The 13,937-nt window shown below is 46.7% G+C and overlaps 1 protein-coding gene across 1 annotated transcript; it reads right to left on the bottom strand.

The window, feature by feature from the left end:
- Window positions 1–1,056: 1,056 nt before the first annotated feature.
- LOC139471895 (uncharacterized) lies at window positions 1,057–13,700 on the bottom strand. The gene is made up of 4 exons (XM_071254406.1): window positions 13,604–13,700; window positions 9,494–9,622; window positions 3,522–3,592; window positions 1,057–3,051 (listed from the first exon to the last, which is right to left on the bottom strand). The coding sequence occupies exons 1-4, from the start codon at window positions 13,698–13,700 to the stop codon at window positions 1,057–1,059; spliced, it is 2,292 nt and encodes a 763-aa protein (XP_071110507.1).
- Window positions 13,701–13,937: the final 237 nt, after the last annotated feature.

The following is a 13,937-nucleotide window of genomic DNA, read 5'->3' as shown; positions in this document are numbered from 1 at the left end:
GGGTAGATTGGGATGTGACTAGAGGTGCGGGTAGATTGGGATGTGACTAGGGGTGCGGGTAGATTGGGATGTGACTAGAGGTGCGGGTAGATTGGGGTGTGACTAGAGGTGCGGGTAGATTGGGATGTGACTAGGGGTGCGGGTAGATTGGGATGTGACTAGGGGTGCGGGTAGATTGGGGTGTGACTAGGGGTGCGGGTAGATTGGGATGTGACTAGGGGTGCGGGTAGATTGGGATGTGACTAGAGGTGCGGGTAGATTGGGATGTGACTAGAGGTGCGGGTAGATTGGGATGTGACTAGAGGTGCGGGTAGATTGGGATGTGACTAGAGGTGCGGGTAGATTGGGGTGTGACTAGAGGTGCGGGTAGATTGGGATGTGACTAGAGGTGCGGGTAGATTGGGATGTGACTAGGGGTGCGGGTAGATTGGGATGTGACTAGGGGTGCGGGTAGATTGGGATGTGACTAGGGGTGCGGGTAGATTTGGATGTGACTAGGGGTGCGGGTAGATTGGGGTGTGACTAGAGGTGCGGGTAGATTGGGATGTGACTAGGGGTGCGGGTAGATTGAGATGTGACTAGAGGTGCGGGTAGATTGAGGTGTGACTAGGGGTGCGGGTAGATTGGGTTGTTGCTAGGGGTGCGGGTAGATTGAGGTGTGACTAGGGGTGCGGAGTGATTGGGATGTGACTAGGGGTGCGGGGTGATTGGTGGTGTGACTAAGGGTGCGGGGTGATTGGGATGTGACTAGGGGTGCGGGTAGATTGGTGTGTGAGGATGGGGTGCGGGGTGATTGGGATGTGACTAGGGGTGCGGGTAGATTGGGATGTGACTAGGGATGCGGGTAGATTTGGGTGTGACTAGGGGTGCGGGGTGTTTGAGGTGTGACTAGGGGTGCGGAGTGATTGGGATGTGACTAGGGGTGCGGGGTGATTGGGGTGTGACTAGGGGTGCGGGGTGTTTGAGGTGTGACTAGGGGTGCGGAGTGATTGGGATGTGACTAGGGGTGCGGGGTGATTGGGGTGTGACTAGGGGTGCGGGGTGATTGGGGTGTGACTAGGGGTGCGGGGTGATTGGGGTGGGGACAGATGGAGTGTGAGGATGGGTTTGGGATAATAAGGGGCGGGAAGAGATGGGTGCGAGGTGGGGAGGGTCGGGATGATTGGGGGTGGGGACAGATGGGGTGTGTGTGAGGATGGGGGCTGGATGATTGGTGGTTGGGAACGATGGGTATGTGAGGAGGGGGGCGGGATGTTTGGTGGTGGGGAACGATGGGTGTGTGAGGAGGGGGGCGGGATGTTTGGTGGTGGGGAACGATGGGTATGTGAGGAGGGGGGCGGGATGTTTGGTGGTGGGAAACGATAGGTATGTGAGGATGGGGGCGGGATGTTTGGTGGTGGGGAACGATGGGTATGTGAGGAGGGGGGCGGGATGTTTGGTGGTGGGGAACGATGGGTGTGTGAGGAGGGGGGCGGGATGTTTGGTGGTGGGGAACGATGGGTATGTGAGGATTGGGGCGGGGTGTTTGGTGGTGGGGAACGATGGGTGTGTGAGGAGGGGGGCGGGATGTTTGGTGGTGGGGAACGATGGGTGTGTGAGGAGGGGGGCGGGATGTTTGGTGGTGGGGAACGATGGGTATGTGAGGAGGGGGGCGGGATGTTTGGTGGTGGGGAACGATGGGTATGTGAGGAGGGGGGCGGGATGTTTGGTGGTGGGAAACGATAGGTATGTGAGGATGGGGGCGGGATGTTTGGTGGTGGGGAACGATGGGTATGTGAGGATGGGGGCGGGATGTTTGGTGGTGGGGAACGATGGGTGTGTGAGGATGGGGGCGGGATGTTTGAGGTGGGGAACGATGGGAATGTGAGGATTGGGGCGGGATGTTTGGTGGTGGGAAACGATAGGTATGTGAGGATGGGGGCGGGATGTTTGGTGGTGGGGAACGATGGGTGTGTGAGGAGGGGGGCGGGATGGTTGGGGTGGGGAACGATGGGAATGTGAGGATGGGGGCGGGATGTTTGAGGTGGGGAACGATGGGTGTGTGAGGATGGGGGCGGGATGTTTGAGGTGGGGAACGATGGGTGTGTGAGGATGGGGGCGGGATGTTTGAGGTGGGGAACGATAGGAATGTGAGGATGGGGGCGGGATGTTTGAGGTGGGGAACGATGGGTATGTGAGGAGGGGGGCGGGATGGTTGGGGTGGGGAACGATGGGTATGTGAGGAGGGGGGCGGGATGTTTGGTGGTGGGGAACGATGGGTATGTGAGGAGGGGGGCGGGATGTTTGGTGGTGGGAAACGATAGGTATGTGAGGATGGGGGCGGGATGTTTGGTGGTGGGGAACGATGGGTATGTGAGGAGGGGGGCGGGATGTTTGGTGGTGGGGAACGATGGGTGTGTGAGGATGGGGGCGGGATGTTTGAGGTGGGGAACGATGGGAATGTGAGGATTGGGGCGGGATGTTTGGTGGTGGGAAACGATAGGTATGTGAGGATGGGGGCGGGATGTTTGGTGGTGGGGAACGATGGGTGTGTGAGGATGGGGGCGGGATGGTTGGGGTGGGGAACGAAGGGAATGTGAGGATGGGGGCGGGATGTTTGAGGTGGGGAACGATGGGTGTGTGAGGATGGGGGCGGGATGTTTGAGGTGGGGAACGATGGGTGTGTGAGGATGGGGGCGGGATGTTTGAGGTGGGGAACGATAGGAATGTGAGGATGGGGGCGGGATGTTTGAGGTGGGGAACGATGGGTATGTGAGGAGGGGGGCGGGATGGTTGGGGTGGGGAACGATGGGTATGTGAGGAGGGGGGCGGGATGGTTGGTGGTGGGGAACGATGGGTATGTGAGGATGGGGGCGGGATGTTTGGTGGTGGGGAACGATAGGTGTGTGAGGTGGGGCGGGATGGTTGAGTTGGGTAACGATGGGTATGTGAGCATGGGTGCGGGATGATTGGGGACGGGGACAGATTGGCATGTGAGGAGGGGGGCGGGTGGATTGGTGGTGGGAACAGATGGGGATGTGAGGAGGGGGCGGGATGATTGGCGTAGGGGAGCTATGAAGGTGGGGGGAGAGGGTGAAATTAATAGGGTGTGGTTGGGAAGATGTTTTGACGGGGATCTAGGCGTAGAACTAAGTGCGTATTATCAGTTGCGTCAATGTTTTAAATTATATCATTTTTACCAATGATAAATAGTCAGATAACATCCACCCAGCCACGCCATGTTTGTATCAAGCATGCAGAGTATATCACACCTCAACCTTGTATTATATACCCAACATCAAAGGATTTACCACTGAGATCCAAGGACAATTCGATTAAGGGCCCGTCTCCGATCGAATCCAAGTTGTGTTTAACCTTTGACTAAAGACGTGTTTTGAGTGAGAAAGGGAAAGAATTGAGAAATGTGGTGCCGGTTAACGGGTCAACTTTAATGCTGATTAAGTAGGGGTAACCAAGGTTTGGTAGTTCCGCAAATCGTTATGTCAGAATGAACGTGTCTATACCGGGTACAAGGTACCGACGTGAAATCCCCATCTCATTGTTAGACCGTTTGTTGATCTTGTTGGTGCCAACGTAACGCCAGAGTCGGACACTAGGAAGAATTAAACAGCTGAACCTTCAGAGGAGCATTTGGGGAAGAATGGATCGGACAGACTGAGAGCTTTAAATCCTACTCAGTACTTTGTCAAAACAAGCCGATTCCCTGTCTATTCCAAGGACCGCCTCCGTGGTCTAGTGGTAGAGCGTCCGCCCGGAGAGCGGAAGGTCCGGGGTTCGATGCCCGACCGCGTCATACCAAAAGACGTTAAAAGATGGTACTTGTTGTTACCCTGTCTGGCGCTCGGCATTAAGGGGCTAAAACAAGGACTGGTCGGCTCGGAGTCAGTATACTGTGTCTGAGTGGGGTATTCATGTTAAACTGCGGCATGATATCTCAGTGAGCTAGCACTATAAATCGGCATCAGCCCGGACTAGTAGAACGACCCGACGTTAAACCCCATTTCACCCACCTCTATTCCAAGGGTTGTATGCCCCACACAATTGCAGCTAGATTTATAGGAACGAGTGAGTAGAGATAGCTTTTAGCAATATTCCACGACCGGGGACACCAGAAGTGGGCTTCACACATTGTACCAATGTCGGGAATCGAACCCGGGTCTTCGGCGTGAACGAAATATAAATTTAAGAAATAACATATGGCTTGCATGTTATAACACTGTGTCCCACACCCGGGTTGTTTCTATGAAACCTCGTTAATCCGGACTGTTGAAATACTTGTAGTGTGGAAGAACCCATTTCAAGAGGAGCGAATTGTTGTTACTGAACAATGTCTCAGTCATTGGCCGTGAGATGTGGCTTTCGGAGGTATTGCTGAATGTCCCATAACTCTCGTGTTCTTAAGAATAACATTACATTTTTATCGAGTCGTGATGAAAACATATTGAGAGAAACTCGTACCGAGAATTTAGAAGCCTCAACGCTGATTGGCTGGTTAGAATAGTCACCTGACGCGACCTTTGAGGGGGGTTGTCACATCTTCACACAAAGGTGTATGGCATGGGTGTAAAGGGTCTGCTTTTCATGAGATTGTGAGTTGTGAGAAGTCACTTCAGTTTTTTCCCAGAACTCATGGAATGAGTCTCAAATATCAAGGTGAATCTTAGAAACCGATATATACTGTTCATTGTGATGTATTTAATACTGCAAAGTGGTGCTGTTGTTGTTGCTGTTGTTGTTGTTGTTGTTGTTGTTGTTACATGGTGTCACAATAAAATAGAGGCTATTCACTGGAGGAGCATGGTATGAATACATCCAATATGATTCTGTACTTCAGTTTTAGAAACCTAAATTTGGCACGAGAAGACTAAAGTCTCATCAGAGACAAACGTTGGTGTATGTTCCTCCAAACACTATTACCTCGCCCGTGCTTTTATTTTCATACAATTTAGTCAACCAACCGCTAACTTCAGTGCAGTGCGTCAAAGGTTCTATGAATAGCAAAGGTCCGCTGACAAAGCACGAGACAATTAAACATCAGCTGTTAAACGGCCATTCTTTTAATTCCAATAATCGATGACGACGCTACCAGAATAACAACATGGACTGGTTCCAATGCCTAATCACGAAGAACACTCATATTCGACCGGCCCCGGAGGACCACGAAAAAAGGACTGATGCATGAATAATTCCCATTTCTGCATTCTATAAATAAAACTTCGTCATGACTCTTTAAGGAGTAAGCTCATTTGGAACCCTTCTCTGATTCCATGGCCCTTAACGGCTGCCAAGGCTCCTGGCACCAGACCTCCTTCCTGCAGAACACGTGAGACGCCGGTGATGCTAGCCAATCCTTGTCGGTGTCACAGACTGAGCATGGGGCAGTGCTTATTCGCGTATTCTCTCCCTTGGTGTAAAGTAATGGTATATGTTTCTTTTTGATTTTATAAAGTCCTTTGATGTTTGTTTGCTCTAGAAAGCCCATATGTAAGCAGAACGTTGTGACAATATGGGTAGCAAGCTGTAGCAGACAGTATTGATCGGTGACAGTGATGATGCAACAGATGCCGGCGTATGATGGCAGGGTCGTTAGCGGTCGATGTCGTCATTTAGGTAGTCCCCTCTGGCAATGTCTTCAGTGGCCCCGTGGATCGTTTCGGTGCGCGAAATATGTTTCTCATATAATTATATAAAGGCCACGCCATTCCATACATAATTAAGCATTAAGCCACATTAAATGCATTACCGTATTCGACGTAATAGGCGCCCCGCTCTAATGAGCGCCAGCGGCTTTATTTGCTAATATATTGGTTAGTGAACAATCCCAGTTAGCACCCTTTTCGATTCATCAATGTACACAATACTTATTTATTCGTGTATGATACGCACTCGTTTGTTATATGTACCCTTAAATATGGGCAATTAAATTCTCGAAAATATATCTATCGTGTACAATACACACAGATTCTTCTTTTATATCATTTCAGGCTGTCAGCATGATAACAAAATTTACAATCTTTCAACCTCGTTCTTTATCTCACCTAAATTATATTCTAATAAGAGCCCCCTATTTCTAATTTTGAGAGCGCCCTGGGCGCTTATTACGTCGAATACGGTACATGTTCCAAGAGTTCATGAAAATTTCCTTCAAATATTTGAAAATTACACGTGGCTGCTGTTAAAAGCTTATTCAGTGATGAAATGTAAATGATACGATACCTGTTATTCATTTATTGCAGACCAGTGGTTCATATCGCGAGCAGCGATTCACGCCATAGATTACGCCATATTACGGTCACACACTGAAACCACCCCATCTCAATTGACATTATTATTATTATTATTATTATTATTATTATTATTATTATTATTATTATTATTTGATTCGAAAATGTAGGAATCAACATGGTCAAGCTGTTGTGAACTAACCAGAAATTAGACTAACTCTTAGTCTGTGAAAACAAAAAATTGCCTGCCACAAAAATTACATAGTTGCAATGTGGTTTTCTTAAAAATATATTCAGGCTCAGAGTTTTAATGAATGGAATATCTTGTTTTTGCAGCTGCAGCTGAGAATATATCTCATCTCCAGATGAAATCCCCCCCCCCCCCCCCCCCTTCCCCCCCAAAGGTTCCTTAAAGTCTAGAGGAAGTAATACGAATTCGGTACGACATTGGTTTTGCATCTGCGACCACTGCAGATGCATGTAAAGGTGCAGTCTTGACGGCAGAGCTGAATATTAATTTCCCACATGCTCAAATGGTGCAGTAAACATATACACTTGGTGTACATGTGTTTAGAGGTAAAAAGGTGTTGCCGGCAGTTTGGATCCCGGCTTCATCTGCACTGTCAAGGGGCGGGTCAGGGCGGGTTGTTTCCCAATAGGCGTTGGTGTGTTGTGAGGATGGCGGACCGAGCGACATGGAAACGGTTCCAACAGTCTTTGGCTGACCGTGCTGGTCCTATGATGCAAGCTACACGTGTCTGGTCGGGGGTCGGGGGAGAGATTACATGTCGAGGTGGAGGTGTGGGTGGGTGGACTTGGCAACCCCGCACACATGGGCTGACTGACGGCGGTTGCAGCACCAGCTGGGCTGTTCAATGTGCAGGCGTTATATCCATGCAGACTTCCACCAAGGTGGCCTCGACACAGAAGAGGTATTCAGGAAACGCGATAGAGGTGTTCGGGTAACACTGTAGATGTGTTCAGGTAACACGGTAGATGTGTTCAGGTAACACGGTAGAGGTGTTCGGGTAACACGGTTGAGGTGTTCGGGTAACGCGATAGAGGTGTTCGGGTAACACGGTAGATGTGTTCAGGTAACACGGTAGATGTGTTCAGGTAACACGGTAGATGTGTTCAGGTAACACGGTAGAGGTGTTCGGGTAACACGGTTGAGGTGTTCAAGTAACGCGATAGAGGTGTTCGGGTAACACGGTAGATGTGTTCAGGTAAAACGGTAGAGGTGTTCGGGTAACACTGTAGATGTGTTCAGGTAACACGGTAGATGTTTTCAGGTAACACTGTAGATGTGTTCAGATAACACGGTTGAGGTGTTCAGGAAACGCGATAGAGGTGTTCGGGTAACACGGTAGATGTGTTCAGGTAACACGGTAGAGGTGTTCAGGTAACACGGTAGATGTGTTCAGGTAACACGGTAGATGTGTTCGGGTAACACGGTAGAGGTGTTCGGGTAACACGGTAGAGGTGTTCAGGTAACACGGTAGAGGTGTTCAGGTAACACTGTAGATGTGTTCAGGTAACACGGTAGATGTTTTCAGGTAACACTGTAGATGTGTTCAGATAACACGGTTGAGGTGTTCGGGTAACACGGTAGAGGTGTTCAGGTAACACGGTAGAGGTGTTCGGGTAACACGGTAGATGTGTTCAGGTATCACGGTAGAGGTGTTCGGGTAACACTGTAGATGTGTTCAGGTAACACGGTAGATGTTTTCAGGTAACACTGTAGATGTGTTCAGATAACACGGTTGAGGTGTTCGGGTAACACGGTAGAGGTGTTCGGGTAACACGGTAGATGTGTTCAGGTAACACGGTAGAGATGTTCGGGTAACACTGTAGATGTGTTCAGGTAACACAAGGTAGTGGTGAAGGGTGTGACAAGGTAGTGGTGAAGGGTGTGACAAGGTAGTGGTGAAGGTAGTGGTGAAGGGTGTGACAAGGTAGAGGTGAAGGGTGTGACAAGGTAGAGGTGAAGGGTGTGACAAGGTAGTGGTGAAGGGTGTGACAAGGTAGAGGTGAATGGTGTGACAAGGTAGAGGTGAAGGGTGTGACAAGGTAGTGGTGAAGGTAGTGGTGAAGGGTGTGACAAGGTAGAGGTGAATGGTGTGACAAGGTAGAGGTGAAGGGTGTGACAAGGTAGTGGTGAATGGTGTGACAAGGTAGTGGTGAAGGTAGTGGTGAAGGGTGTGACAAGGTAGAGGTGAATGGTGTGACAAGGTAGTGGTGAAGGGTGTGACAAGGTAGAGGTGAAGGGTGTGACAAGGTAGTGGTGAAGGTAGAGGTGAAGGGTGTGACAAGGTAGAGGTGAAGGGTGTGACAAGGTAGTGGTGAAGGGTGTGACAAGGTAGTGGTGAAGGGTGTGACAAGGTAGAGGTGAAGGGTGTGACAAGGTAGTGGTGAAGGTAGAGGTGAAGGGTGTGACAAGGTAGAGGTGAAGGGTGTGACAAGGTAGTGGTGAAGGGTGTGACAAGGTAGTGGTGAAGGGTGTGACAAGGTAGAGGTGAAGGGTGTGACAAGGTAGTGGTGAAGGGTGTGACAAGGTAGAGGTGAACGGTGTGACAAGGTAGTGGTGAAGGGTGTGACAAGGTAGTGGTGAAGGGTGTGACAAGGTAGAGGTGAATGGTGTGACAAGGTAGAGGTGAAGGGTGTGACATGGTTGGGGTGTTCATAACGACAGTAGAACGGTGTTCAACATAATATTGATAGCACATGACCACGAACACCTTGACAACAACAGAGACGTTTCCATAAAGACATCCATCAACGAAATTTGGTCGCTCGTTAACACGTGACTGTCCATCTGCCCTGCCTTGAGTGTGAATATTCACTTGATAGCTCGCTGGTAGTCCGGCACTTGTGTATAATTATTATTATTATTATTATTATTATTATTATTATTATTATTATTACATTAATATTATTCATGAACCATGTGTGCCGAAACATGTATCACTTTGTACGATGAGTTTGTGTACCAGTCTGAATGACTTTCATGTTGATTGTCAATACTCAGGGGAGACATGCAGGCTGGACGAATATGAGTGTGCATTCGTTACGGGAAGATTGACGAATTTCAAATCGATAAGCATACTGGTGGAAAGACAACCGCGTATGTTTTACCAAAAGAGATTTAAAGCAATAAATCTCCTTTACGAGCCAAAAAACTGTCGTTGTGCCTTAATTACTCTTCAGTATTCAGGCCCATCGCCATCTTATCCAGGAGTTAATCAGTCAGTCACCACTTCACGCTTTACATCCGGTTAGCCTCATCCTATGGCGCCCACTCATAGCCTCGTTCTGGATCTGGCTACCATCATCCGTCCAGTCATCGAGAAGAATCGGAATCAATGGACTCTTCAAATTATTGACCACTTCCATGGGCACTGGGGACATTGGAGGAGAATAATTCATAAAGGAGTAGACAGTCCTTTAAAGGGGTCTATCGACGTTGGGGGTAAACAATGGTCATCTGGAGATGGTCGATGAGCTAGACACGTTTATGAGTGGACATTATCGTACAGTTGCACGTACAACAAGTACTTGGCTTTTTACTACTCAGGCCGGTCGATAATATCCGGCGATTGTAGACCCACGCCTAGATACGTTGAACTTTTATATGTTCGAGACTATCTTTGATGCTCCAATTAATGTCAAAATTCGGCTATTGTGATCCTGTGGTATCCATTAAGTTTCTTATTACTGCTCACAGTGCACCAAGTTGGCGTTATCGTGACATTTTAGGTCCTGTTCGTGGAATACGGCGTATGCCTAAACGTTGAACTGGGTGTGGCGATGGACGGTCATTAGTGGGGAGAGCATTAATTGAAATATATTGTATTGGCTATTCGAGATTGGCCACTGATCCCGGCTAATGCTTCAAAGTAGTTGGTTGATGATGTGACGGATTAATTACTTTGCTGTTCCTCTGTGCTTCAGTGAAGTAACATCGCCTTTAAGTTTGTGGGGGTAGTCGAGGTAGTATACGATTGGTAGTAGTACTAGTAGTAGTAGTAGTAGTGGTAGTAGTAGTAGCAGCAGTAGTAGTAGTAAGAGTAGTAGTGGCAGTAGTAGTAGTAGCAGCAGTAGTAGTAGAAGTAGTAGTAGTAGTAGTAGTAGTGGTAGTAGTAGCAACAGTAGTAGTAATAGTAGTAGTAGTTTGACAGAGGTGGATGGCCATTAAAGAGTGGCAATACTATTTGAGTTAACGCCTATTTATATACTTTGAACAACATTCAAGTTATATCACGGAGTGTCAGTTTAATTAGTGGAACGAACACGAACACTCCTTTACGAGTGAGTGAGTGTGATTTTCACCCCTTTTAGCAATATTCCATCGATATCACGGTGGGCTTCACACATGGTACGTATGTGGGGAATCGAACCCGGGCTTACGGCGTTACAAGCGAACGCATTTACTTTAAAGAACGGACTATCAATTCAAGCAACTTGACTTTACGTTACAATTTTGACTTTACACACGTTTATTTCCCAAACTATAACCATTGTTCAGATTCCGAGAGGATAGGTGGTGAGGTGAAATGGGGTTTAACGTCGCACTTATTCATAACCAGCCTTAGCTATGCACCAATATCACGAAAAATACTATTAAATCCACCAGAGCCTTTTGCAAAAATCATCTCCAATTTTATTCACAAAATGTCCAGGCAAGGAAAATCTGAATCTCCTCTCTAGCAATATAATCATAGCAGTATTTGTATTCTATTGTGTATGTCAATGTTTTAATTAGTCATGTTGATGTTTTGTACCCTGTCGTTTATGTACAATAAATATTCTTCTTCTTCTTCTACTCGTCACGGTATGGCTTAAATATTGCCGATGTGACGTAAAGCTAAACTCACTCACTTCTTCTGCTATCGCCCATCTTACATTGTGAACATCCACATGTATGTAAACTTGGGACGACCTGGTAAAAAAACCTATTGAGGAAACAATTCAATAACGATCTGAATGCTTGAAACACATACGGACCCGCTAACAAGGTATATATCAATATGTTATATTAGGCAGATCAATGACAAGCAGTCAGTCTTCATAAATTGTTCTGAAGGCAAACTAGACGTACACACTTGTACAATACATTCCACACCAATCGTTGTGGCACGTAAATTATCAATGTCGTAGTGAGAGCATGGCAGGTGGGCACACATACACACAGAATAGAGTTACCGCAATCACGGGAACTCGTTATTGGTCAGTAAATAATATATGTACCCCCTATAAGTAAGTAGAGACATATTGGGTGTATATATTTATTTACTGACCAATAACGAGTTGTTGTGACCGCAATATGGTGTTTTATGACAGAAGTGTTTCTCGTAAGACATTCACAGCTGTTTGTTGTTCTGACGACGTGACGTTTTGTCTGGAAGCTTCTCATTCGTTCTTAAAAGAAAGATCTTCTGAAGAACTTTACAAAACAAACACTGGACTTAAGTAAAGCTAAACACTGTGGTCGGCTAACACTCGATCCGCCCCGTACGACCAAATAGCTTGGCAAGCAGTTGGCCAGCATGGTTCGTCAGCTCTTCCCAGCCAAGCTATCGACCACTCCCGTCTTCCTCTGTCTTTGGCTGGCCGCTGCTGAGTTCCCGCCATGTTCAATATCCCATTGAGAAATAGGATGAGGGTCTAGAGTAGGGTGTGCGCATGCCCATTTCAACTGATGAAAGACTTACGATTGCACAAGCTTCAAATCGGGTACTTCCGGCTTAGCTCCACTTCAAATCTGAGTTGCAGGAAGTGATTGGAAAAGAGTGTTCAGGCACATTTCCTTGTAACCTAAGGGTGTTAAAATTAGTTGAACCGAAGCTTGAAAGAAAAGTTTAATCTGATTTTTTTAAAGTTGATTTTGTTAAAAGGCTTTCACGATTTTTATTTTAAAGGGCTTCGTATCTTTATTTTAACTAATATTTTGCTGATAAATATATTTAGCAAAATTAAGCTCGGCTAAGCTAATGTTGATCTTATTCAAACAATCTATATTTATTCAACCTGATCAAAAACGTCGTCGGTGTTAACATGAACTGAAAATATTAACCAAAAAAACAAATCAGTAAGCTGGTTCGTGTGTGTGAATAGATCAGTTTATTCACGTTAATGGCTAAGGAGAATTGATAATATGGTTCTCAAACAGATATGGATATATTACCTTATTACGCTAATGTCATAATAAGGTGAGTTTGGGTGAGGTGAACTGTGGGTTTTTTAATCGCGTCCTAGAATATCGAACTCATGCAGCGACGTGAATGCACATGAACGCATATATGTGCATTGTCCGCAACCTCATTAAGCTGAGGGAAAGAGAGTAACACATCGTCGGTGCTCCATAGGTTATTGACTGACATTTAGTCCCAGAAATAAAGTTGTCTTATTTAAACATTATTTGTGCTAGATAAAAAAATAAAAATCCTTAATTTCAGGAGTTGAGGCAACCTAGACTTGAGTTGGACTCCTTTTTTAATTTTTTTAAGAGACTAGGAGACAACAACACGGATTAGTATACACAACGTTCTACAAATTTAAACGAACCCTACTACGAGCGTGAATTTTGTGCTAACCCGGCCGTCGGTATGGTGTGGGGTGGGGGTGTGGGGTGTGGGGTGGGGGTGGAGTAACCTGAACTCCTTATGGTAATGTACGTTTCCTGGTAGTGATTGACCCCCACGAGACATGTGCGTCGATGGTTTGCAGTCAACCCTCTTTTCATCTTTTATTTAAGCACGGATAACCTCTCCAGTTTCGAAACGCCCTCAACTTTATTCCACAGGGGTGTGGGGCAGCTGAAGCGTTCGAGCGTTTCGCAGAAGACCCAGGTTCCCCATATGTGATTGAACGTTGCTAAAAAACCCATCGTAAAACCCATCGATAAACTGGCACAGACAACAATGTAACAGTACCTCTATCAAAGTCGCGAAGGGTCTCCTCAGCATTCCAAAAAGAAGCAGCAACATTGGTTCCCTTAGTGAGTTAGGTATCTACCCATTATCTCTCCAAATCTATATCAACATGTTCAAGTACTATATACGTCTTGGCAACATGGATCGTGGTAGACTGCTCTATGCAGCTTTTCAGGAGGACAAGAAACTAACTAATTCCTGGTTTTCACACATCGAGTGTCTACTCCAAAGTGTGATATCTGAAGGTCCCCATCGAAACAATACCACCACTCAGCAATTCTCCAAAAGCCTGATATCAAAGTTTGAAGATTTTTATCTCATTGAAACTGACCAGATTCTAACCGGTGTAAACCATAAGCTGCGACATCTGGGGCAGATAAATGACAAATATGGATTAAAAGATTACCTCACAACTGTAAAGAATACAAGTCACAGAAGGGCCCTTACCAAGCTCCGACTGAGTCTTCACAGCCTGGAAATTGAGAGGGGGAGATACTCCAACACCCCAGTTGAAAATAGGTTCTGTCCGCACTGTGACAGCCATTCCGTGGAGGATGAAGAACACTTCCTGCTTTCATGCCCACTATATACAGACCTTAGGAGAAATCTGATGGCACTGGTAGAAATAGGCAACCCTTCCCAGACCGATAAAACCAACCTCTTAAAACACTTTATGAATCCACCAAAAGAAAGGTCAAGTCTTGTTGCCCGGACTATATACCACATGTTCAAGCTGAGGCCATAAGAAAATTCTATTATATTCAATCCAATTAAGTGTACG

This window comes from Haliotis cracherodii, unplaced genomic scaffold, assembly GCF_022045235.1.
Source record: "Haliotis cracherodii isolate W230 unplaced genomic scaffold, xgHalCrac1.p SCAF_23, whole genome shotgun sequence".
NCBI lineage: Eukaryota > Metazoa > Mollusca > Gastropoda > Lepetellida > Haliotidae > Haliotis > Haliotis cracherodii.
Note: the sequence above shows the minus strand (reverse complement) of the source record. Positions and strands in the feature narration are given on the sequence as shown.